The sequence below is a fragment of the Durio zibethinus genome, chromosome 12 (genome assembly GCF_047325235.1).
Source record: "Durio zibethinus cultivar Kanyao isolate XHJ-2024 chromosome 12, ASM4732523v1, whole genome shotgun sequence".
NCBI lineage: Eukaryota > Viridiplantae > Streptophyta > Magnoliopsida > Malvales > Malvaceae > Durio > Durio zibethinus.
The window spans coordinates 970,190-997,006 of NC_143173.1; the positions used below are offsets into that span (position 1 = coordinate 970,190).

General features: G+C 30.3%; 1 protein-coding gene and 3 pseudogenes across 2 annotated transcripts; 1 reads left to right on the top strand and 3 right to left on the bottom strand.

Moving 5' to 3' along the window:
• The first annotated feature begins 1,833 nt into the window (after positions 1 to 1,833).
• On the top strand, positions 1,834 to 5,174 carry LOC149515496 (transcription factor UNE12-like; annotated as a pseudogene). The gene is made up of 5 exons (XR_016326244.1): positions 1,834 to 2,421; positions 2,704 to 2,769; positions 3,145 to 3,209; positions 3,687 to 3,764; positions 4,086 to 5,174. The product of XR_016326244.1 is annotated as a transcription factor UNE12-like (transcript).
• Positions 5,175 to 5,191: 17 nt separating this feature from the next.
• Positions 5,192 to 6,397, bottom strand: LOC149515497 (mediator of RNA polymerase II transcription subunit 14 pseudogene; annotated as a pseudogene).
• Positions 6,398 to 7,066: 669 nt separating this feature from the next.
• On the bottom strand, positions 7,067 to 19,441 carry LOC149515498 (receptor-like protein EIX2). Its single transcript, XM_089741566.1, has 2 exons — positions 16,456 to 19,441; positions 7,067 to 7,447 (listed from the first exon to the last, which is right to left on the bottom strand). Exons 1-2 carry the CDS (start codon positions 19,267 to 19,269, stop codon positions 7,067 to 7,069), a joined length of 3,195 nt encoding a protein of 1,064 aa, XP_089597692.1. The 5' UTR covers positions 19,270 to 19,441.
• A 2,895-nt stretch (positions 19,442 to 22,336) lies between these two features.
• Positions 22,337 to 25,815, bottom strand: LOC111296310 (receptor-like protein EIX2; annotated as a pseudogene).
• Positions 25,816 to 26,817: the final 1,002 nt, after the last annotated feature.

Consider the following 26,817-nt stretch of genomic DNA (forward strand, 5'->3'; position numbering starts at 1 on the left):
TGTTATCCCTAACCAATAATCATTGTTTTTTCTTACAATATGCCCCATCCTTAGCATAGGCTTTTAAATTTTTTAAATTAGGTGGGTAATCACATGTTAGGAAATGATTAAATATATATTGTTTTTTTACAAAAGATATCGTAGCACAACTATTAGAAATATGGATTAAAAATATTAAAATTTAAACCTATTGATTGACACTTTTAAAATATAATTGCATAGAGTGATTGGATTAAATTTAGAATTTGCACTAAAAATATTTTTAACTTCTGAATTATGAACTTACCAAAGAACAAAAATAGTAATACCCAATTTAAGATTAGGGGTGGGTTACTTTGATTAGACAAAAGAAATTGAGCATTATTGGTTAATTAATCACACTAACTTAGACCCTAATGACACACTAAGTGGATCTTCTAGAGGATATTATTGAAATTGAATACCATTTATTAAATTTCAATAATCCAATTTTAGTTTAGAAAAGGGATGGGGCAAAAAGTAGGTGAGGGCCATAAAAATAAAATTAATAATAACAACACTTAAATCAAATTAATATATCAAAATCTTTCTTTTAGTTTTGCATTGTATGGATAACACATCCTTTAAAAGGTACCTTTGGTGATTTGGATTCTAATGTGTCACTCAACATAAATTACATAGAATGATAATACAAGTATACGACAAAGGAAAGGAAACACATATTGCTCCAAATTACCTCATTTGAATTCTTTGTATTTTTACTGTTCCCCACGCTCTTCCATGCGAGCTGGCCTACTATCAATTTTTTTTCTTGTTTATTTTTAAAAGGGATAATATTTCATTTGATCGATGAATTATTGTACATTTTTTAACATAATATCTAAATAAAAAAAATTTTAATTTTGTATATTAAGATATCTTAATTTTTAATGTTATTAAAATAATTTTGATGTAATATTTAAATATTGATATAACTAACACGTAATTAATATATAATTAATATCATTTAAAAAAATAAAAAATAAATGAAGAGCCTTTATGTTCTCTTTTTCTTTTAAGTGTTTACTGTAAATTTTGCCCTTTTTGTACGGTTCTGTGTGATTAAGGTCATGGGTATATTTGAAATTCTTGGAAAAATCAAGGGTCTATTCATTAGGGTTGTATTTAATTTTTGTTAGACATATTCATGCTTTGCACGCTCTTTATGGGAGAGTGGAGTGAAAGGGGAGAATTACTGACACCAGTACACAACAGAATGGTGCACGTGTGACTTTTCCACACGTACGGGGGAACTCTGTAACTAATATTATCATATCATGCTATACGAAAGGGAACTTGAGGGGTCGTTCTCAGCGTTTGTAGTGATGATCTTTGTCAGGAAATAGATTTCCCACGCGCTTTAAGTGTTTGATAACAAGAGCGTGTGTAAGAAGCGCTTCATTTGACTTCGGTTTTCCTGTTACTTGAAGAAATGGCTCAGGTCAAAGTAAAGCCATTTTTATATCTTTATGTTATTTTTAGTTTGCAGATTTTTTTGCATTATTTTTAGGAACAGAATTTCTTAGTTCGTTGATTTCCTAAGTTATTTGAGGTTTTCATTGGCATAACACGCTTTTGGCCCTCCAACTATGAAAAAAGGGTCGTTTTGGCCTACTTGACCCTATTAGAAGATCAAGGTCATGCCGTTTTTCATTGGCTTAGAAATTTTAGAGTGAAAGTTGTGATTATTTTAGTGTGGCATTACCAACTTATGCAAGTACTTGTTAGATTTATTCGATTTCAAGCTAAAATCTGTAATTAAGTTGATAAGAAAATATAGAAGTACCCTTGATTTGATTCGCCTTGTTTTGAGTCTTGATCAGCTTTAGGAAGCTGGATGCTGAAATTTAACCCCATGAATCCTTAATGAAAGTTTCTTGGGGTGCCATGTACTATTAGTTATGTGCTCTTTGTGCTTATTCTTACCTGAATCCTGCTCTTCGGATTGTCTTAGACTTAGAAGATATGATATAATGAAAATAGGCAAGTGAGCCATACGTAAAAAATGATTTGAAGTTCACTAATTTATTTATGATGATTAATATGTTATGCACACTTTGAGTTGTGATTCTGACATTTTTAGCCTTTCTTTCTTTGAATTGATTGAGATGCTATTAACTTAACTGGTGATCATATCATCAAAGCTCATTGCCTGTTTAACTAAAGGATCGAGTATTCTGTATTCTTTGGATATGTCCTTTGATACGTTAGAAAGCTGATCTTTTTCTTTTTTTACGTTAACTTCAGTAATTTGATTGCATAATCTATTGCATCCTGATGCAGCCATTTCATAGCCAGCCAACATCAGGTCCAGTTTCCGCTGCACCGCACCCGCCTGCCATCTGTCCAAGGGTGCAAGCAAGACGGGGACAGGCAACGGATCCCCACAGTATTGCCGAGCGGGTAAAAACTTGATTTCTATTTCATAAAGCTGGAATGATATAACATGGGGCTTCTGTCATATTAGAAGTTCTTTTACGAGCTGCTGCTTAGTTCCTCTTGATTCAAGATACTTAGAATGGTCTTAGTATGAACTTTGATAATCCTTCCTTTTTGACTAAATGAATTATGGTAATCTGTTCTTTTTATTTAGTCCTTATCTTTTTTTTTTTTTATTACTTTTCCCTCTTTACTTACATGCTTTCGCACCTCTCCCCCTCCCTCCATGCCCTTCTGTGAGTGCAGTTATGAAGAGATAGAATCGCTGAAAGAATGAAAGCTTTGCAGGAATTAGTTCCTAGCTGCAACAAGGTTTGCATCGGCTTGCATAATTCATAGATGTTTTATGTGTACTTGTTTGCTGCTCCAATTTGATTCTTCTTCCTGGTATATGAAGAGTAAAATAAACCAACTTGTTTTCTGTCCTGCTGAATGCTGTTTTTCTGCATTAGAGTGGAATGTTTTTATTGCTTTTGCTTATTGACCGAGCCAAAGGTTCTCCTCTGCCCCGAGTTTTGTCACATTTGCATGAATTTTACGTGGCAAGATGAGATCATGAAAAATTTTCCATTTTTTTTTATGAAATCCATGGAGTTAGTGCTACTGTACAAGAATGATATGATAGAGAATCCTATTGACATTGGATTTCCATATATATTTGCTGATGCATTATTAAATCTTCTGCAGACAGATAGGGCAGCCATGCTTGATGAGATTTTAGATTACGTGAAGTTTCTAAGACTTCAAGTCAAGGTATTAACATTTAAAATCTCAATTTGAATCTTGATTAGTTAAACATTCATCGGATTTCAAATGTTTGTTGTTAAATATCTCAATATGTTAAGAAAGGAATCATTTTAAAGATACTTCAATTGCAAATATCTTCTCAGATTTCATTTTAAGCAGTTCATTAATGTCTTCCAAAAGTCTTTAGCAAGTTCTTATCTCATGTAGGACCCCATGCTGAATCCTAGACATCTAGGAAGACCTTAAGGCACTCCTTTATGTGTGGTAGTTGTAATGTCAGATTGAATCGACTCTTGTCTGGTGTCGGAATCTCAAAATTACAAATAAGTCATTATCGAATAGTAATGAATGTGAAATGCATTATTGTTCTTGGAATCATAAAGAATGTGAACTAGATTACTGTTAATTCTTTTGTCAAACAACAAATTTCTGTTATCAATTGCTTTCACTACATTTCATCAATTTCCTTGATTATTTGAACGGGTTTTGAGCATGAGCAGACTTGGTGCAGCAGGTGCTGTGGCTCAGCTTGTTGCCGATGTACCCTAACATCCGTTGAGGTACTGCATATAGAAGAATCATAATTCTGAATCTTGCCTTACGAAATTATGCAAAATGTAGTACTGAGCACGCAAATTTCCACGATTAGGCACTAAGCTATCAAGTACGCCTGAAAACATAATCTCTAGATCACTTCGTAATTTATAAATATGCATTATTTTCGAGTCCCATGCATTGTTGTACACTGGGATTCCATACATGTACATTTGACAGGTCGTTTTCTACGAATCTATTAACTGGACCAAGTATTTGGCCTTTTTTCAGATCTGCCGTGTTTTCTAAGTTTTATTTTCCTTGATATTACGTCTTTCTTTGAATAGGGAGATGGTGAAGAAGGTGGAAGCGAGCCTGCTTGGCAGAAATGGTCAAATGGTGGAACTGAACAGCAAGTGGCTAATCTGATGGAAGAAGACATTGGACCTGCCATGCTGTTTCTTCAGTCCAAGGCACTTTGCATCGTGCCTATATCACTGACCTCTGCAATCTTCCAAACACAGCAACCAGATTCATCAGCGACAGTCAAACGCGAATCAAACACCCCTTCATAGACCAAAACGGCAACATGAGAGTGTTCCTGCCCATGAATGACTCCTAGTGTGCACTCGGGGTCTCAAGTCCTGTAATAGTCCCTGTACTCACTCACAATGGCTATTTTCCTGCTTCGGTCCAATCTCTAACTCTCATCAGCAACATCAATCATAGCAGGTGCAACTCTTCCGTCGTCCTTTTTTCCAGTTTTGTTCCAAAAAGCAAAGTAAAAGAAGACAGGAAAAGGGTGATTTTCAATGCCTAGCTAGAAAAACTTGGAAAGGCATATTGATGTTACTTCATGGTCTAGTCAAGGAAAAAAATTTTTAAAAGGTACGTTAATGTTTTCCTCTTCTAACATCCATGGTTGGGTGAGTGGAGGATTACCAAGAAAATATTGGTGGTGCCAACTTGCCTTCTTTCTTTCTCTGTTTTTTCTTTGATGGTGGGAAGTGGGGCCATTGATAAAGTGATGGATAGATATGTGTATGATGTATCTGAAGAAAATTTTAATGCAAGTTGAGATTCATACTGGACCTTTTTCATTAAAAAATTAAAAAAAATTGTGTGGCTAACATTGTTTATAAGGTGAGTTTGTTTCTACAGAAGTGATCTGATCAGCCACTTCTCGAATTTTGCTGAATGATTATTGGATGGATGAGTTATTGCTGAACTAATCAGCTACCATTTTCTTTTATTTTGCTAGTTAATTTTGTTGACCTGATCATTGATTTTACGGACATAATAATTTAAACGAATGAAATCAATGTAATATGTTTATATATTTTTCTTGTATTATTTTATAATCTAATTTAAATGCTTTTAGCCTTTACATTCAAAAGTAACTATCTCACAATAATATTGTGGACCAAATACACATTTTTTGAAATAACCAAATGCACATATTTGATTGAACAAATCTTGATTCCAATGAAATTTCATTAATTCGAAAGAAACATTCCCACTAAATGTACTTTGTTTTCTATGGCCAAGATATGCTAAGACTCTTCATTTGGAGAAAGTAAAATTTTCTTTAAAACTTTGCTATTAACAATAATCAAATTTACAGTGAAATGCTAATCAAAGCAGTAGTGATAATCAAGATTTACATGATACTACAAAAAAAAGTTACAGGATTTCAGCTAGTGCCCACCATCTCTCAATCCTTGAAGGCACAAATGAGAGCCCTTTGTACATGATCTGCCACTGTTCTTAATCTTCCCTGAGTGGCATCTCCCGCTGAACACCCTCTAAGCTCCACAGTTCGAGCCACCGTCCGCTTACATTTCTCCCAGTCATCAAGACGTGACCAGCATGCACGTCCTCCATGGCTTCCTTCCATGCCAAGAAAGGACACAATAGGATTTTCACCAAATGAGTATCTCAATCTCACTGAGATACAGTAGGGCAGCCAAGCAGCACCACCAGCAGCATTTATGTGAGGTATATGGGCAGGATCAAGTACAACGGTTAGTGCAAAATCAACATAGTTATGAGGCCGATCATGGTGGATATTGCTTTTTGTTGTAGACAAACTTTCAGAACTATCATCAACATTTACCCCCGTATGGTTTCCAAGACATAACTCGATTCTGGGTTTCTGTGCAGGAGCTATATCTCCACCTTGTGTCTGGGCTAATCCTTTTTTCCATGCTATTAGTTTCAGGAATTCTCTTAAAACTGATATGGGTAATGTGAGTAGAGTAATGAATGATGCAACATGTGAGGCATCATAGGGTTCTGATGCAACACATGGACTGAAGTAGTCACATATCTCGATTATTTCGGATTGAGTTAATTCCTCTTGAGCATTAGCATTGTTTTGCTGTTGCTGCAGCTGTTGCTGTTGCTGATGATGGAAGCGCTTCACACTAAGAACCTGAAGAAGAAGTTGAACTCTGTGGACACTTACAGCAAACACATAGCCTCTGCAGAAAGACATGCAATCACAAGATGACCACACACACGACATAGGGTTCCTCCACATATCATATGAAGTGCAGAGAATCAGCCTATAGAGAAAGAAAGGTTCCAACATATTCTCCCCTTTGTTTCATTATTTCATTATCCAACCAAGGCTCTATGCCAAACAAATCCTAATCAATTATATCATAATTTCCCATTGCTATTTTAATCCTACACTTTATTTGGTTAGCCATGTTTGCGGAAGTCTTTCTATTTTCTAATTTTTATAAGCATAAAAAGCTAATAATCATATTGAAAGAAAACAATGCGGTCGGTTAGGAAGTCAAGTCCCATACTGCAATTTCAAGCAGTGAACGCTATCATCTGAAAGCTGCTCCCGTCTTCGCATATGAATATCAGCATACAACATAGCCCAAGACTGATGACAATGTCTTCTACATTCCTCTCTCTGGTACTTAATTGGTTGTCCATAAGGAGTTAAAATGCAAGACACAATGGAGTCAACTAAAATTCAGATGGTCCGACCACACTTAGGTCTAGCCATGCAAACAAACAGGACACTTTTACAGAAGGTTGACACATTCAGTGCTAGGCATCAAATGACCATATATTTATATTGATCACGGTTAGAAGTTACCTAACTGTCTTATCTTGTACATCCATTATTATTCATCAATTTGTTGCAATGACAATTGAGGCAACCAAATTAATCATGTACTTTGAACATAAAGCCAGGGAATTCATCAAGATAAAGGCAAAATAAGAACTAAATATAGAAGTTTCAGGCATGTAGAAAAAGACAAATGGAGTGAAACATATTAACTGTAAATTTAGAACTTTTATGGACTTACCCAACAAAGAAACGCAGGGCAGGCTGTTCTTCGTCCAAGTTCAAAAGTGCACCTTCAGTGTCCTTCAAGATTGATCTCAGGATCTCGTTCAAAAGATATGGTAACTGATAAAATAACCATAGAACTCGAAGGTACTTAAGAATACCCCTAAGAACCTTCTTAAGAGCAACAACAGGAACCCATCCACCTCCATATCCTCCATCATCACCAAGACCAATAATGGCAGTATTCAGTTCCCCTCTTACATGTGCAGGAACACCACTACCAGGCGAGCGACGTATTGGCAATCCTTTGACATAGATTCCAGCAGTTTCAGCCTCAGTTCTCTTTGGTTGGAGGCATTTTTTTTTTTCTGTAAGATCGGATTTGTGGCCACCCTACAACTTGTGTCCTGCAATGTTACATGTCCACCAGCCTACAATTTCCATTTCTAATTGGAAAAAGATTGCTTACTTGGTGGGTGGAGCAGTTTCTTGGTCACATTTTTTAGCAGCTGTTGTTGCTACGTTAGAATTGTGATCACTACACACGGTTTCTTCTTCATATCAAGCAAGGTGCCCGGTAGGCCTAATCGGAGCTCCGTAGCCTCAAGGTTAAGATCTTTCTCAAATGCCACGGTTTAATTCCTCTATGTTGTTCAATATCAAATGAACAGATTGAACTTGAAGGTTGATTTGAAAGGGATCAATGGATGATATATATCTGGAAATGTTGCTATGAATTCCTCTATATATAAATTCAAGGAAGGGTAGCTGATGATCAGCTCTTGAGGCTGAAGGAACATATGCATGCGTTAAGGCCTTAGGAAAATTCAATGGCACTATAGATGGGAAAATATTGAAGTCTGCGAGATCAGAAAAGATCCGAGGGTTTCAGATGAATTGATCAGTTCCAAGGGAAGAAATCTTGAGCGTTGGATGTAACGACCAGTGGGTAGATTCCAAGTACTTGGGTTGAGTCCACATGGGTTGTTGTTGATAGGCAGGACATTGTCTAATTTAAGGCTTTAACTTGATCCATATGGATCGATAATCTTACAGGTGTGCATGGCCACCCTTGTCAAACCATTGCTTCACATCGAAGACAATATTGCTCTGCAAGATCATTAATTTAATAAAAAAAATCCCTTTTTGCCATATTATACACCGATGATATAGTTTAAAAACCTAACTTATACACATAAACAAGTAATTAACTCGTTTTTTATGATTTTAAAATTTTATTAACATATAAAATTATAGTTAACAATTTTACGTACGATACGTTGACACCATATGAAAAAAATCGTTTTTAGATTTAATATAATCGTATTTCATATTTTAATTGTGTCGATATGATTAAGACACGAAATTATTTATGTCATATTCGTGTCAAACAGTGATATTATGCGTAAGAAACAATACTGTTTATATAAGTATCTATAACATATAAATTATAAAAATTATTTTAATTTATTTTTTAATAAATTAATAATCATATATTATTGTATCATTTCGATATTTAAATAGATTATAAATATTTTTTATTTAAATACTAATTTAAATGATATTTTTTAAATAAATGGATTAATTATATCTAATCATGTTATATGTGTCTAATCATTTTGTTCATGTCATGTCATATTATTTGCGTTGTGTTAAATAAATTAATTTTAAAAATATTAATCGTATTATATTACCTGTAATACATATAATAAACGTATTATATTCATATTTAAATTATTCGTATTATTTAAATATTCATATTGTGTTTATGTTAAAATTATTTATGTCGTGTCAGAAATCATATTTAACATGATACGATGATACAATTTGCTAGAGTTATATAAAATAATAATTTTTAACTATTTTATTAGGGCAAATTAAAAATCCTCTCAAATGTCATATATAAAAAGGTTGTTTGATTCAAAATTCAACTTTAGAACCAATTTAAAAGGACCCTTAGCACTTTCAATTGAAGTAATATCCATGGCCCCATTCTATATGTTTCTTGATTAAAAAAGAGATGGAAAAGAAATATGGCTATTCATGACGGATGAAAGGGTGGAAATGTTTATGTTGCTAATCTCCAAAAAATGATATGATATGACATGATTTATATGTTATAACAAACGATTAAAAATTTTGTTTGTGTTGAAGAAATTGACAAACAACATAGACCAATAATCAAGAAAATTATAACGAATTGCATGGAAAATTCATCAAAAGGAGGGAAAACATCCTTCTCAATTGCCCTTTTATTTTCTTCCTCTCTAGATATGGTCATGGAAAGCTAGAAGAAACACTAGACAAATTAACATAGAAAATCTAATTGATTTTTGTTTGTATAACTATGAAAGTGAAACAATAAGAAGTAAATGAAAGTAGATTAAGATAGATCCATGTATGCATGCAATTATATATTTTTAACCATGTAAGGATGTGTATAACACCAATAATTGATCTTGATTGATTTAGGGTTTAAAATTTAAAATTTTAACGTGCATTATTTTCATATACGCACATGAGTATGTGAAAGGTTTTAATGATCTGACATTAACAAGTATGTAAATAGTTTGAGTTAAAAGCTTGTTTTTATTTTTATTTCTAACTTTTTATATAAAAAGGTTGCAATTTAAAAATAAATGAAAAGATTATGGTTATTAAAATTAAAATTTTAAATATATTAAATATTATTTCTAAAAGTAATTATATGTCAATTAGATTGAATATTAAATTTATATTTTTAAAAACTTTTGCCTTTTAATCTCCATAATTGACTTAAGAAAGATGAACTTAAAGTCTAGCTAATTGAATTTGTTTGGTTATGCATTTCCTTATCCTTAAGTCCCCATTAATTCCAAATATATTACTCGAATTTCAAAGCTTTTGTTGGTGATTGGTGAAGTAGCCATCCTCCTTCCCATCACAAATCCAATTAAGTTTTGAAAACGACCAAAGTTCTTGTTGTTATTCTTGGTTAGAAGGACAAACAAAGCTATGATGGAAGCACGCATGTTGTTGTCACAATGCTGATCAACATCTAAAAAAGTCAAGTAAAAGCTAAACTCCAAAACAAATTTACGAGTTTTGGGCTTAAAAACCGAAATTTGAAAATATGAGAAAAGTTTAGGTTTTTATTTTTTTTTTTAAAAATAAAATATAAAAATATAAAACAATTATAAACACTAATATTCAAATCTCAAATATATTAAATATTAACTCTTAACAATATAAATTAAATGGGCTAAACTTCAAAAGCAAAATTTGGGTTTTTGCCAATGTGGCCAAATAGTATACACTAGACTTATGAGAGAAAAGTAGGAATAATAACGCAATAGATATCTATTATTTTTGAGATATTCGTGTTTGAATTTGTTTAATATTTATAGTATTTGAATTCATTTAATTAAATATCTATTTAAATTTAATATTATGTTCTAAATTTAAATTAATTTTAATAAGTATTATTGGTTTAAAAATTCAAATCCATTAAAATATTCATTTATTCAAAATTTTTGTTAAAATATAAAATAAACACGAATTTAATTTAAAATTCAAATTCACTCTTAATTAATAATAAATAAAAATTATTTTTTAAAATCTAAAATATTTTACAAGCATAAAATTTTATATATTTTATATATGTGAATAGATCACGAATTTATATACAAATCGAATATTCATTAATATTTACTAAAAACTTAAATAAATTCAAATATTAGATATTTAATGAATACTATCCATATTAATTCTTAATTCATTATAGATAATAAATTTTTTATCTAAATTAGTTATAAATAATAAACATTTTATTTGAATCCATTTATTATTTATTTATAATTATTCGAATCTAATATAAATAGATCAAATAATAATATATATTTATTTATTATCTATTGTTATCTTTAGAGGAAAGAGAAAAAATTTCACCTTAAAAAAAGTCAAAATGTGTGATAAATTCTGTATTTTTTAACTTTTAAGAATTTAATCATTATAATATTATTTTTTAAAAATTTCAATTTAATCATTAATAATGTTAAATTTTATCAATTAAATGATTGATATGACTTTTTTTTTTGTCAATATTGCCGTGTATTACAAATTCTTAACACATGATTACCAAAAATTCACGTCAAATATATTAAATATTTCTTAAACTTAATAATATCTTAATAATACTGACAAAATAAGTAAATAAATAAATAAACTTTGAAAAAAAAAATAAAAACCTAAGAGCTGAAAAAATTCCCAAATCTTCAATCCTAATCAAAATTTCACTTGATCGTGACCCACATTGGTGTGGAAGGGAAAAGCGGCGGCCTGCGGCTTGGTGGACATTTCTGTACAAAACTGATGGAGGCAAAGGCCAATCAACTTCTGGGTTCTGTTGATCAGTGTCCTTGAAGTATAAAAAGTTTTAAGAGAGGGAAGCAAAGAAACCAGCTGCTGTAGGGGGAGACAGGAGGAATGCAAAAATGAAAGAAAATTGTAGGCTCTATGTTCAACGAATGTGCATTGAAGTTGAAAGTAAAGAAAGGTCCTGGGCCAAACTTGAATGTGCGTTGAAGAAGAAGAAGTCATGGGCCAAACTTGGATATTCCCAACATGGGTAGAATCTTTGTGTTTAAGCATATTTGGAAATCAAGACCAAGCCTAGAATCAAACTTACACCTATTTTGGATCAAGCATTAACCCAAATTTTTGGTACTTCTCTTTTCTTTTTAACTTAATTTTTAGTGTTATTTTATTTATTTTTTTATTCATTGAGTTTTTGTATTTATTTGATTAGATTAGAAGTTATTTAATTATTGGATCATAGAAATACAAAAATATGATTTAATAAAATAAGTTGGTAAATTAGATTAAAATAATGTGTAATCCAATTATAAAAAAAATGGCAATTAGAAAACAAGAGTAATTAATTTTCTAAAAATTTTCAAATGAAAATTTTATCTTGCAAAAATGGTGGCAAGGTTAAATAAATTTTAATAATGATAATTAATATTTATTTTTAAGAATAATAAAATATGAATAATGAATTTAAAAAATAATACAGTGAATCCAATGAAACTCTAAGAAATAAAAAAATGGTTGATTCTTATATGAGAAATTTATCTCTAATTTTTGTTACAAAAGTCATAAAATTAGATAAAATTTCAATAATAATATTTTTAAGCACAATAAACAATAAAAATAGCAATGATAAAAAATAATCAAGATAAATCTTAGAAATAAAAAAGTAGAGTAAATTTTATTCTAGGAAATCAAGAATGGTTGATTTTCTTAAACATTTTTAGGTGAAAAATATTTTTAAACATTTCTTGGTGAAAATTTTATATATTTTTTAATAAAATAAAAAAATCAAAAGAAAAATAAAAGAAACTTAAATAAATGATTAAATTAAAAACCAATCCGATTATGGAGACTCTTCAAAAAAAATGAAAACTTTGAATACTTATGAGGTGTGAAAATATCAAAATATTTTTAAAAATTTTGCTAGATTGATTGAAAAATTTTAAAAATTATTTTCAATATTTAAATATTAAAATTTAATAAATGATCATTAAAACCATATATTCTTAGGATAATTTAAAATTAAATAATATTTTTTTTTTGGATGAGCATGTAGGAGTGTTATAACCTTCCTCCTACCCGAACCTTATTCTGATAAGTAGACAAAAAGCTATTCTTTAAGGATAGATTTACCTAGATAGTCAATCACATAAAGATTGATCGCAATTCCTAAAGTCATATTTAGCTATAAGTTTTTCTTTTATCGATAAATTTATGAATTTATACATTATGATAAAGAGAATTTTTTTCATCAATTCAAATTCGATTTTTATGAAATATATTGCAAAAGTAAAACTTTAAATACATTGAACCCGATGTGAAAAAATATATTTTTAAGATCACAAAAAAAAAATGCCCAAACAAAAATTTAAAATATCCTTGAAGATATTATAAAAAGACTTTTTTTTCTTATCTTTATTTGTGGCATATATTATAATTTTTATTGATAATAAACATTTAAAGATCAAGATGCGTAAGTGAATTGAATTAGTAATATTATGACTTTACATGATAAATGTTTTAATTATATTGTCAATGAGACATCTCAACAATGAAAATTTAAGATTTTAATTTGAAATTTTGGATTCAAATGCTAAATTAAAAGGACAGAATTTATGAAAAAAATTATTTTTTATTATGTAATCTAAAATCACATATATCAAAAAACGTTTTAACTCGTTGAAATAGTTTGGTAAATACCTCCTCTTGTAATAAAAATAAATTGATACTCTAGTTGGAAAATATTTCAAAGAAATATGTTGCATGTATATATCATTTTACTAATAGTATTTATATATGTGTGTATATACGGCTAAAAGGTTAAAAAAATTTTGAATAAGAATTTAACAATCATCCAAGTCTCTATTTTTTATTATAATTAATTAAATCTTTAAACATTTATTTTCACTAATTAAATCTTTATTAGAAAAAAATTGATTAACCATAAATATTTATTTTTGTTTAATCGATAATTCAATTAAAGTAAAAATGAATATTTAAAAATTCACTTGATCCAAAATAGAAAAAAAATAATCCAAAAATAAAAAATTTAATACTTGATTGATTATAATAAAATGTTGAAAATTAAATGATTATTCAATTTTTATTCTTTTTTTTTTACAATTTTATCTATTATACATATGCACACACATAAATGCATGCATAAGTCTATTTTTCATCAATGTTCTTTTGGATTTTCTTTTAAAATTTTCAGATAATTGGACTTTAAGAAGATGACTATTCATTGAATCTTGCTCCTGTAAAGTGCAAAAAGAGTTTAATTGGGATATTTGATGACTTTGGTTGTTTGTCGGGAAAAAGAGAGAAAGTGGAATCTTTAGTATTTTTCCCACCAACCAAACAATAATTCAAAGGTTCAACACATCAAGTGCTAGGAAGTTTCTTCCAAGACCTCCAATTTTTCAACTTGAATTTTCCACAAGTAACATTTATATGTATGTTTAAAATTGAATAGAGTGTAGAAAAAAAAAAATAGAAAAACCAAGTCAAGTCAACCAAATCTATAGAGTAAGTTCTACACGGCCAATTAAAGAGAGAAAAAATTGAAAAGTTTTAAAAAATTAAAATTACATAAAATTTAAAGAAGTTAAGATAATGTTTGGTTTTAGAAAATAGAATTATTTTTATTTATATTTTTTGAAAATAAAAATATAAGTGAAAACATGTTGAATAATTAAAAATAAGAATAAATTTGAGTTAAAATATAAAAAAATTAATTATGAAAATAAAAAAATATATTTTTTGTATTTTGTAAGTTATTATTTTGATATTTTTTCAATATCATTAATTAATAAATATATGTTATATTTATAATTAGATGCAACACCGAATATATAAAGTTAAAAAGAAAAACATTTTCCACCACATCAAGCGCAAGGAAGTTTCTTCTAAGACCTCCAATTTTTCAGCTTGAATTTTCCACAAAAAGGATATATATGTAAATTTAAAATTTCACAAAGTGTAGAAACAAGAACAAAAACGGACAAGTCAAATCATCCAAGTGTATGGAATAAATTTCACAGCCAACTACTTAAGACTCCTTAAGTCTTAGAAAAGAGAAAAAAAATTAAAAATTTTTCAAAAATAAAATTAAAGAAGTTAAAGATAGGATTTGGTTTTAGAAAATAAAATTATTTTTATTTTTAACTTTTTAGAAAACAAAAAATATGAGTAAAAGTCTATTTGATAATTGAAAATAAAAACAAAATTCTTTTAAAAAATTATGTTAAAATACGAAAACAAAATTTTTTATTGCAAGTTGTATATAAATGTAGACTTGAAAATTATTTTTATAATGAACTCGAAATTTAATTCAATTAATTTAAAAGATCGATATATGTTCGATAAGTAATTATTTTATGATAAATATAGAGATCAAAATTAAGTAAATGGAGTTAAAATAATGTGATTATGCTTAACATATAATGAATGTATTAACATTAAACCAAAAAGAAAAAGAGAACGATTCCTATTAATAGTCAAAACATGAATTTGCTGGGAACTGAAAAAAAATAAAAAAAAGTCTTTGGAATAAGGTGAATGAACCCTGTTTTATAACCAAATTTAACTGGCATTTTGGTGTCTAATGACTTTGAAGCACCCCCAAAGCCAAAGCCTATAAATTTATTCTTTGGCAAGCATATTGATTGCAAAGTTGTTAAAGTAACCAACAAACCTATGAAATTATTGTCTTTAACTAACTGAAATTGGGTTTGCTTGAATGCAAGATTTGATTGGAAAAGCATCTTTCTTTCAGATCTTTCCCAACATGAAACTGGGGATTTTGAAATTTGCTTTTATCCTTTCTATTTTTCAAAGATTCCTTTTTGTAGGTAAGTGAAATAAATATAATTTGATAATTTTGGATAAAATTTTAACAATATTTGATACAATTCTAATAATTTTTATATAATTTTGATTTTAAATATTTTAAATATAATTTATAACCAATGTTAGAAGTTTGATAATCATTTATAAATTTTTTTGTAACCTTTAATACAATTTAGGTAATGTTTTATATTATTATAGTATTTATTGATAAAATTTTGATAATTTTTTAAAAAATTACAAATACAGAAAAAGTTACGATCATAATAACTATTACATTTATATATAAGAAGGGTTAATATTTGATACACTAATCGTGTATGAATTTTTATACTACTAGATAATCATATAATGACACATCATTAATGAATAAATTAAAAGTAAATAGATCCTTAAAAATAAATATAAATAAATCACTAAATCAATCAACAAATCAAAACATAATTAGATAAATTTAATGTAAAATTAAACCAAATCTCATGTATGATGATACTTGAATCTAAAATATTAAAGTTCTAGAACTTTCTCTTTATTACCAACCCAAGTCCTCGTTGGCTTAAAATTTTACTTTTGAACAACACATTAAAATCATAAATATGACTAGGATGACAAATATTTCAAATCAGAGGATTAATGATTTTGCCCTCTTTAAAGGCACTTTTCACCCCATATTCAATAAAACTTGCATAGACATCAATAAGTGAGATAAATTAATATAAATATGGAATACCACATCCAAATCCAAATACATGGATCAAGTAAACAGCATGCAAATCAAGTTATTACATTACCAAACACACCAAAATGAGCTTCCAGTACAAATTACATATCAATAGTAGCCCAAAACACGTATAACTTATCACCAATATGCTCCAGTTTTTTATAGTAAGCAAACCTCCAAGACCTGATGAAAAACAAGGGAGCCACTACTCCCCAAAACCCCATCACAAATCCAACACTATGCTCGCATAAAGCCAATTCACCTCAGACCTGTGCCTTCCTTCGCTGCTATCTCCATTTGTAATATCAGGTGTTTCGCCATTTCTGCTGCAATTTTTAGTGATTGGAGATCCGCAAAGATGATTGCCAATATAAGAAAACTTGTCAAAGCTTTGGAGCTGGGTGCCTAATGGGATTTGTCCCGTCAAGTTGTTATATGACACGTTGAAGTGATTCAAAAAATTCAAATTGGAGAAACTTGAAGGGATTTCGCCATGGAGTCGGTTCATCGACAAGTCAAGAGATTCCAACACCTCCATATTGCCAATGTTCTCTGGTATCTGTCGTGTTAGGAGATTTCCTGACAAATTTAACGACTCCAGCTTCTTGAGATTACCAAGTTCTTTGGGGATCTCTCCTGTGAGACTGTTCACTGAAAGGTCTATGCCGGTAACAAGTCCTAGTGTGGTACTATATTCATCCTCTCTACCTCTCATCACCAATAATGCACCTAAATAAAACCAGTTGTCAGAGTTGAATTCCCAGATCCCCACAAACAAGTTTCCGTAGAGGGGTTTTGTGGCCATGGCACTTAGGTTACTAAAACATTTTGGAATAGCTCCTGAAATGTTGTTATGACCAAGATCCAAGAACTGAAGAGTATTAAGAGCACAAATTTGATCAGGAATATAGGCTTGGAATTTATTTGAACGAAGGTTTAGAACCACAAGGTTTAAAAGCTTGTCTCCAATCCATGCTCGAATACTTCCCGTCAATTGATTTTCACTAAGATCAAGAATACGCATATAAGCTAAATGTTGCAATGTTGATGGTACTTCTCCAAACAGGTTATTGGTACGAAGGTTTAATGAACTAATATAACGCAAAGATCCTAAGGATCTAGGAATTTTCCCAGTTAGATTGTTGTTTCCTAAATTTAAGACTTGCAACATTGGCTGATTTTCCCAATAATCTGGAATTTCACCTGACAGAAGATTTGATTCAATGTCAAGAATGGTCAAAGTTTCCAGTTTAGTTGAGGAATTACAAGGAATATTAGAAAGGGGTCCTGAAAATAGATTCTTAGACAAAAATAAAAAATCCAAATTTGAAATTGCTCGTGGCAATGGACCTGTGAATAGGTTGGAACTCAAGTCAAGAATATAACTCACTGGAAAATATGAAATCTCCCCGACTAGTTGGTTATGGAAAAGGTTTAGATAATCAAATTGAGTCCAAAGGTTCCAAAACCAAGTGGGAATGACACCTGAAATTTCAGCATGTGAGATATCTAAAACAGACAAATTCTTTTGGAATTGTAGCCACTGAGGAAATTGCGGACCAATATGCCAGTTACGCAGTATAATACTTTCACAGTGAAAAGGAGGAATCCAACTTGGATTTGGTTTAAACGTTAACATGTTGTTAGATGCCCAAAATAATCTCAATCTCGTGAGATTAGAAAAGTGCATTTCTGATATATTTCCTTCCAGCATATTATTGCTAACGTCTAAATGTTCCAAATTCCCAAGTGGTCCTAAACTTTGAGGAAGAGTTGCATTGAATCGATCGTGTGAAACATCAAGAACTTTCAATGATGATAACTTCCCTATTGAGAATGGAATGGGACCAGAAATGGAGTTTCCAGAAAGGGAAAGGTATGCCAAATTTTTAAATTGGCCAAGTTGATCAGGTAAATAGCCAGAAAGTTTGTTGGATGCAATATTTAATGATTCTAATCGATCCAAACTGCATCTAGACAAACTGTCTATGATTTCTGATACTTCTTGATCAATTCCATTATTTGACAAATCCATCTCCCTCAGATTGCAAAGACTTTCCAAACATTTGGGTTCTATAATTTCAAGCTGGTTATCTGAAAGATAAAGATGAGTAAGAGAGCTCAAGTTTCCAATGGCACTTGGAAAATTACCTTGCAGGCCGACTTGACGAAGAGCAAGGGACTGAAGTTGGTTTAAATTAGACAACCAGCTGAGTGTCGATGATGTAGAGAACCAATTCCAACTAAGATCAAGAAATTTGAGAGAAGACATGTTTTGAAAACCATTGGGAATCACACTGATTGGAGATGGATCATTATTTAGCCTGCATCCTGAAAAGTTCCCACGGATTGGAGATTGATCACTATTTAGCCTGCATCCTGACAAGTGTAACTCCACCAAAGAAGGAAGTTTGTGTAACAGCCAATCAGTTGCTTTAGTAAGATTTGCATCACTCAAATCAAGATACTGCAGAGACGAAAGACCAGAAACCCATTGAAGGGTTTTAGCTTCAAATACGTTGTTGTGTCCAAGATCAAGATAACGCAATTTTGAGAGATTTCCAAGATTATGGGGAATTGCTCTGCTGAATTTTGCCGAAGAGAGGTTAAGATATGTCAAACTCTTCATCGAACCAATGAATTCGGGAATCGCCAGGCCTCCAAAGTCGTTGTGGCTTAAGTCTAGGAAACTGAGATGTTTCAAATCAAGCAAAGAAGGATTTATTTTGCCTCCTAGCATTGACCGAATGTAAGCATCCCGTTCAGCTGACGGAATGTAACCAACCCGTTCATCATCCAGCTCTATACCAGGACTAATTGAATGATGCCCCAAATGCAGCGCTTTGACATGGCCAGTGAAGTTATTGCAGAAAACACCAACCCATTCACAGCAATCCTCACCTTCAACCCAAGAAGATAGCCTGTTTGATCGATCAATTAGGTGTTGCTTGAACTTCAAAAGAGCTTGCCTCTCACTTTCAATGCAAAGCACATTGGAATTCCCACCACAAAAGCTAATAACGGTGGCTGCGATGACAAGAAGAAATCCAAAAAAGGAAATTTTAACCGCTCTCATGGTTGCATACCGATCATTGCTACCAACACCGAATATATAAAGTTAAAAGAAAAATATTTTCTACCACATCAAGTGCTAGGAAGTTTCTTCCAAGACTTTCAATTTTTCAGCTTGAATTTTCCACAAAAGGCATTCATTTCTATGTTTAAAATTCCACTAGTGTAGAAAGAAAAAAAAAAGGACAAGTCAAGTAAGCCAAGTCTATGGAGCTAAGAATCTTTTTACTTATTATTTTTACTGTAGTTATTATTTTTTTTAAAAATCAAATTTTGCTATATATTTTTGGTTAAAATTAAGGAAATTGTTGAAAAAAAATTAATTCAAATATAATTCGTGGTCTTATATTAAAATGAAGTTATAGTACTTTATGTACGTTATTTATGACAGGTAAAACTTTAATTTTGTAAATTTTCCCCTAGTTTACACAATTATTTTCTAAATGACTATTGATTTTGAAGGGTACCGGAGGTCACTTGGGAAGATCAACAGAACATTAACAAATTTGGAAGATTAAACAATCGATTTCATGAGCTTGAAGATGTATTCAAGATAGCTAAGGTATGATTTTGGTTGGGGTTTCCTTTAGTTTCTGTTCATATTTATTTTTCCTCTTTGTTTTGGATTTTGAGATTTTTTTTTTTCTCTTTTGACCTTTTAACATTATTTTTACGGTGGGTTTTTAGAACGAGGGAAAACCCAATTTCAGTTTTGGCTGTATTGATTTTTTCAGGTTGTCTGTTTATGTGTGTTTATGAGTTTTAAATTTAAATATTGAATTTGTTAAATATTATTTTTTAAAAATAGATAACTTGAATTAAATTTTAGATTTAAATAGCAATTATTAGGAATTAAAAACATGGCAATTGCTTCTCTGGTGGCATATAATTTGGTAAAAAAAACCTGAATTGTATCCAAGACCTCCAATTTTCCAGCTTGAATTTTTTACAAAAAAGCATTGGTATATATATGTTTAAAATTCAACAAAGCGTAGAAAGAAGAACAAAAAAGAATAAGTCAACCAAGTCATTGGAGTAAGTCCTACGGCCAGTTAATTAAGACTCCATAGGTCTAAGAAGAGAAAAAAATTAAAAGGTTTAGAAAAAATAAAATTACATAAAATTTTAAAAAATTAAGATAATATTTGGTTTCAAAAAATAGAATTATTTTTATTTTTGTTTTTTTGAAAATAAAAAATATGAGTGAAATGTATTTAATAATTGAAAATGAAAATAAATTTTAAAAAACAAAAATAAAAATAGATTAAAATATGAAAATAAAAAATTTATGTTTTTAATTGTGAAAACAAAATATTTACATTATTTTTTTGTATTTTACAAGTTATTTTATTTGATTTTTTTAATGTTATTAATTAATATATATATTATATTTATAATTAGGTGCAACACGAAATATATAAAGTTAAAAGAAAAAAATTTTCCACCACATCAAATCCTAGGAAGTTTCTTCCAAGACCTTCAATTTTCAAACTTGAATTTTCTACAAAAGGTATTAATATGTATGTTTAAAATTCCACAAAGTGTAAGAAAAAGAACAAAAAGGGACAATCTAGTCAATCAAATGGAGTAAGTCCCACGGCCATGTAATTAAGACTCTTTAAATCTTAGAAAAAGGAAAAAAAAAAGAAAAATTTAGAAAATTTAAAATTACATAAAATTTAGAGAAGTTAAGACTCCTTTTGCATATTATTTTTTGCTTTAGTTTTTTTTTTTTTTTTTGGTTAAATCAAATATTGTTATATATGTTTGATTAAAATTAAGCAAATTGTTGAAAAAGAATATTAATTCAAACATAATTCGTGGTCTTATATAATATGAAATTATTGTACTTTATGTATGTGATCTATGAAAGGTAAAACTTTAATTTTGTAAATTTCTCATAATTTACACAATTATTTTTTTGTTAATTTTTAATATAACTTTAATCATGGATTATTAGTATGATTTTCATTTAAATCTTAGACATATGAATGATAATGATAAATACATTAAAGAATAATGATAAATTTACGGATATATATATGTTATAATAAAGAGAATACTTTTTTTTGTTAATTCAAATTTGATTTTTATGAAATATATTTCAAAACTAAAACTTTGAATACATTGAACCGATGTGAAAAAAATATATTTTTTAAGATCATGAGAACTGAAAAAAAAGAGAACGATTACTTAACGTGGAGTGCATTAACATTAAACCAATAACCATAAAAAGAGAACGATTCCTATCAATAGTCAAAACATGCTTTCGTTGGGAACTGAAGAAAAAAAAGAAGTCATTGGAATTAGGTGAATGAACCTTGTTCTATAACCAAATTTGACTGGCATTTATGTGTCTAATGACTTTGAAGCACACCCAAAGCCAAAGCCTATAAATTTATTCTTTGGCAAGCATATTGATTAAAATATTGTTAAACTAACAAACAAAGCTATGAAATTATTGTCTTTAATTCACGGAAATTGGGCTTGCTTGAATCCAAGATTTGGTTGGAAAAGTATCTTCCTTTAAGATCTTACCCAACATGAAATTGGGGATTTTGAAATTTGATTTTGTCCTTTATATTTTTCAAAGATTCCTTTATTTAGGTAAGTGAAATGAATATAATTTTATAATTTTGGGTAAATTTTGGATAATATTTGATACAATTTTAAATTTTTTTTAATAATTTGATTTTAAATACCTTTAATATAATTTATAACCAATGTTAGAAGTTTGATAATCATTTATAAAATTTTTTGTAACCTTTAATACAATTTATGTAATTTTTTATATTATTATAGTAATTATTGATAAATTTTAAAAAAAATTACCAATACAAAAAAAAATTACAATTATAATAACTATTACATATTTATGTATATATAAAAGAAGGATTAAAATTTGATACACTAATCGTGTATGAATTTTATATATTATTAGATAGCCATATAATGACACATCATTAATAATAAATCTAAAAATAAATAGATTCTTAAAAATAACAATAAATAAATCACTAAACCAATCAACAAATCAACACATAATTAGACAAATTTAATTTAAACTTAAACCCAAACTCATGTATGATGATGCTTAGAATCTAAAATATCAAAGTTCTAGAACTTTCTCTTTATTACTAACTCAATTCCTCATTGGCTTAGAATTTTACTTTTGAACAACATATCAAAATCATAAATGTGGCTAGGATGACAGATATTTCAAATTAGAGGATCAGTGATTTTGCTCTCTTTAAAGACAACTTTCACCCCATATTGAATAAAACTTGAATAAACATCGATAAGTGAGATAAATTAAGACACAATTACATTTCATTTGAATAACTTATAACATGGAATACTACATCCAAATCCGAATACATGAATCAAGTAAAGAGCATGAAAATCAAGTTATTACATTACCAAACATACCAAAATGAGCTTTCAGTACAAATTACATACCAATAGTAGCCCAAAACAGGTATAGCTTATCACCAATATGCTCTAGTTTTTTATAGTAAGCATACCTCCAAGACCTGATGAAAAATAGGGGAGCCACTACTCCCCAAAACCCCATCACAAATCCAACCACTATGCTCACATAAAGCCAATTCACCTTAGACCTGTGCCTTCCTTCACTGCTATCTCCATTTGTAATTTCAGGTGTTTCGCCATTTCTGCTGCAAATTTTAGTGATTGGAGGTCCGCAAAGATGATTGCCAATGTAAGAAAACTTATCAAAGCTTTGGAGCTGGGTGCCTGATGGAATTTGTCCTGTCAAGTTGTTGTAGGACAAGTTCAAGTGATTCAAGAAATTCAAATTGGAGAAACTTGAAGGGATTTCACCATGCAATCGGTTCATCGACAAGTCAAGAGATTCCAACAACTTCATATTGCCAATGTTCTCTGGTATCTTTCCTGTAAGGAGATTCCCTGACAAATTAAATGACTGCAGCCACGTGAGATTGCCAAGTTCTTTGGGGATCTCTCCTGTGAGACTGTTTACTGATAGGTCTATGCCGGTAACAAGTCCTAGTGTGGTACTGTATTCATCCTCTCTTCCTTTCCTCACCAATAATGCATCTAAATAGAACGAGTTGTCAGAGTAATTTGGTAAACCCAGCCATGAATGTTTTGGTCCAAGTGTTTTAGGTTACTAAAACATTTTGGAATAGCTCCTGAAATGTTGTTATAACCAAGATCCAAGACATGAAGAGAATAAAGAGCGCAAATTTGATCAGGAATATAGGCTTGAAAGTTGTTTGAACGAAGGTTTAGAACCACGAGGTTTGAGAGCTTGTCTCCAATCCATGCTGGAATACTACCCGTCAATTGATTTTCACTAAGATCAAGAACACGCATATAGACAAAATGCTGCAATGTGGATGGTACTTCTCCAAACAAGCTGTTGTTACGAATGTTTAAAAAGATAATAAAACACAGAGATCCCAAGGATCTAGGTATTTTCCCAGTTAGATTGTTGTTTCCTAAATTTAAGACTTCCAACATTTGCCAATTTTCCCAACAATCTGGAATTTCAGCTGACAGAAGATTTGATTCAATGTCAAGAATGGTCAAAGTTTCCAGTTTAGTTGAGGAATTACAAAGACTATTAGAAAGGGATCCTGAAAATAGATTCTTAGACAAAAATAAAAACTCCAAATTTGAAATTGCTCGCGGCAATGGACCTGTGAGTAGGTTGGACCTCAAGTCAACTGTCCTACTCTTCGGTAAATATGAAATCCCCCCGATTAGATGGTTATGGGAAAGGTTTAGATATTCAAATTGAGTCGAAAGGCTCCAAAACCAAGTGGGAATGACACCTGAAATTTCAGCATGGGAGATATCTAAACGAGACAAGTTCTTTTGGAATTGTAGCCACTGAGGAAATTGCGGACCAATATGCCAGTTACGCAATTCAATACTTTCACAGTGAAAAGGAGGAATCCAACTTGGATTTGGTTTAAACGTTATCATGTTGTTAGATGCCCAAAATAATCTCAATCTCGTGAGCTTAGAAAAGTGCATTTCTGATAGATTTCCTTCCAACATATTATTGCTAATGTCTAAATGTTCCAAATTCCTAAGTTGTCCTAAACTTTGAGGAAGAGTTGCATTCAATTGATTGCATGAAACATCAAGAAGTTTCAATGATGGCAACTTCCCTATTGAGAATGGAATAGGACCAGAAATGGAGTTTCTAGAAAGGAAAAGGTATGCCAAATTTTTAAATTGGCCAAGTTGATCAGGTAAATGGCCAGAAAGTTTGTTAGATGCAATATTTAATGACTCTAATCGATCCAAACTACATCTAGACTAACTTTCTATGATTTCTGATACCTCTTGATCAATTCCATTACGTGAAACATCAAGATGAGTAAGAGAGCTCAAGTTTCCAATAGCACTTGGAAAATTACCTTTCAGGACGACATCACCAAGACCAAGGAATTGAAGTTGGTTTAAATTAGACAACCAGCTGAGTGTCGATGATGAAGAGAATGAATTCCAACTAAGATCAAGAAATTTGAGAGAAGACAGGTTTTGAAAACCATTGGGAATCAAACCTTCAGCTCCATTAAGGCTAAGATCAATGGACACAAGGCTACAAACACTGAATATCCATGTAGGCACTGAAGACAACATGTTTCTGGAAAGGTCAAGAACAGTAAGAGATGTGTAATTAACACTGATTGGAGATGGATCATTATTTAAAGCATTCTGACAAGTGTAACTCCACCAAAGAAGGAAGTTTGTATGTTGCCTGCAGCCAATCAATTGCTTTACCAAGATCTACATGACTCAAATCAAGATATTGCAGAGATGAAAGACCAGAAACCCATTGAAGAGTTTTAGCTTCAAAAAAGGAATTGTATCCAAGATCAAGACATTGTAATTTTGAGAGATTTCCAAGATTATGGGGAATTGTTCTGCTGAAATTTGCCGAAGAGAGGTTAAGATGTATCAAACTCTTCATCGAACCAATGAATTCAGGAATTGCCAAGCCTCCAAAGTCGTTGTTGCTTAAGTCTAGGAAACTGAGATGTTTCAACTCGATCAAAGAAGGATTTATTTTGCCTCCTAGCATTGACCGAAAGTAAGCATCCCATTCAGCTGACTGAAAGTAACCATCCCATTCATCATCCAGTTCTACATCAGGACTACTTGAATGAAGCCCCAAATGCAGCTCTTTGACATGGCCAGTGAAGTTATTGCAGAAAACACCAACCCATTCACAGCAATCCTCACCTTCAACCCAAGAAGATAGCCTATTTGATCGATCAATGAGGTTTTGCTTGAACTTCAAAAGGGCTTGCCTCTCACTTTCAATGCAAAGCACATTGGAATTCCCATCACAAATGCTAATAATGGTGGCTACGACGACAAAAAGAGATCCAAAAAAGGAATTTGTAACTGCTCTCATGGTTGTATGCCGATCATTGCTACCAACACCAAATATATGAAGTTAAAAGAAAAAACATTTTCCACCACATCAAGCGCTAGGAAGTTTCTTCCAAGACCTCCAATTTTCCAGCTTGAAATTTCCACAATAAGCATTCATATGTATGTTTAAAATTCAACAAATGTAGAAAGAAAGAACCAAAAAGGGAAAGTTAAGTCAACCAAGTCTATGGAGTAAGTCTGACGACCAACTAATTAAGACTGCCTAGGTCTTAGAAAAGAAACGAATTGAAAAGTTTAGAAAAAATAAAATTATATAAAATTTAAAGAAGTTAAAGTAATGTTTGGTTTCAAAAAATTAAATTATTTTTATTTTAAAAATAAAAAATATGGGTGAAAATATGTTTGATAATTGAAAATGAAAATAAATTTTTAAAAAATGAAAATGAGTTGAAATATAAAATTAAAAAAAATATTTTCAATTGTAAAAGCAAAGGATGTATATTATTTTTTTTATATTTTACAAATTATCATATTTGACATTTTTTAATGTCATTAATTAATAAATATATATTATATTTATAATTAGATGCACCATTAAAAATATAAAGTTAAAAGAAAAACATTTTCCACCACATCAAGTGCTAGGAAGTTTCTTCCAAGACCTTCAATTTTTCAGCTTGAATTTTCCACAAAAAGCATTTATATGTATGTTTAAAAATTAGATAGAGCGTAGTAAGAGAACAAAAAAGGATAAGTCAAGCCGACCAAGTTTACAGAGTAAGTCCCATGACCAACTAATTAAGACTCCTAAGGTCTTAGAAAAGAGAAAAAATTGAAAAGTTTAGAAAGATAAAATTATATAAAATTTAGAGAAGTTAGTGTTTGGTTTTAAAAATAAAATATCCTTAAAAAGAATAGATAATCAATCACACAAAGATTAATAGCGACTCTTAAAATCATGTTTAATGATGAGTTATTCTTTTAACTGTAAATTTATAGATTTATACATTACGATAAAAAGAATATTTTTTTTGTCAATTCAAATTCGATTTTTATGAAATATATTTAAAAAATAAGACTTTAAATACATTGAACCGATGTGAAAAAATATATTTTTTAAGATTACGAAAAAAAAGCCTAAAATTTTTTTTAA

Coding starts and splice junctions, on each gene's coding strand:
- LOC149515498 (XM_089741566.1), bottom strand. CDS start 19,269: ATGAGAGCGGTTAAAATTTCCTTTTTTGGATTTCTTCTTGTCATCGCA. Junction 7,448..16,455: donor AAGGAAGGCACAGGTCTGAG/GTGAATTGGCTT, acceptor CACAAGTTGTAG/GGTGGCCACAAATCCGATCT.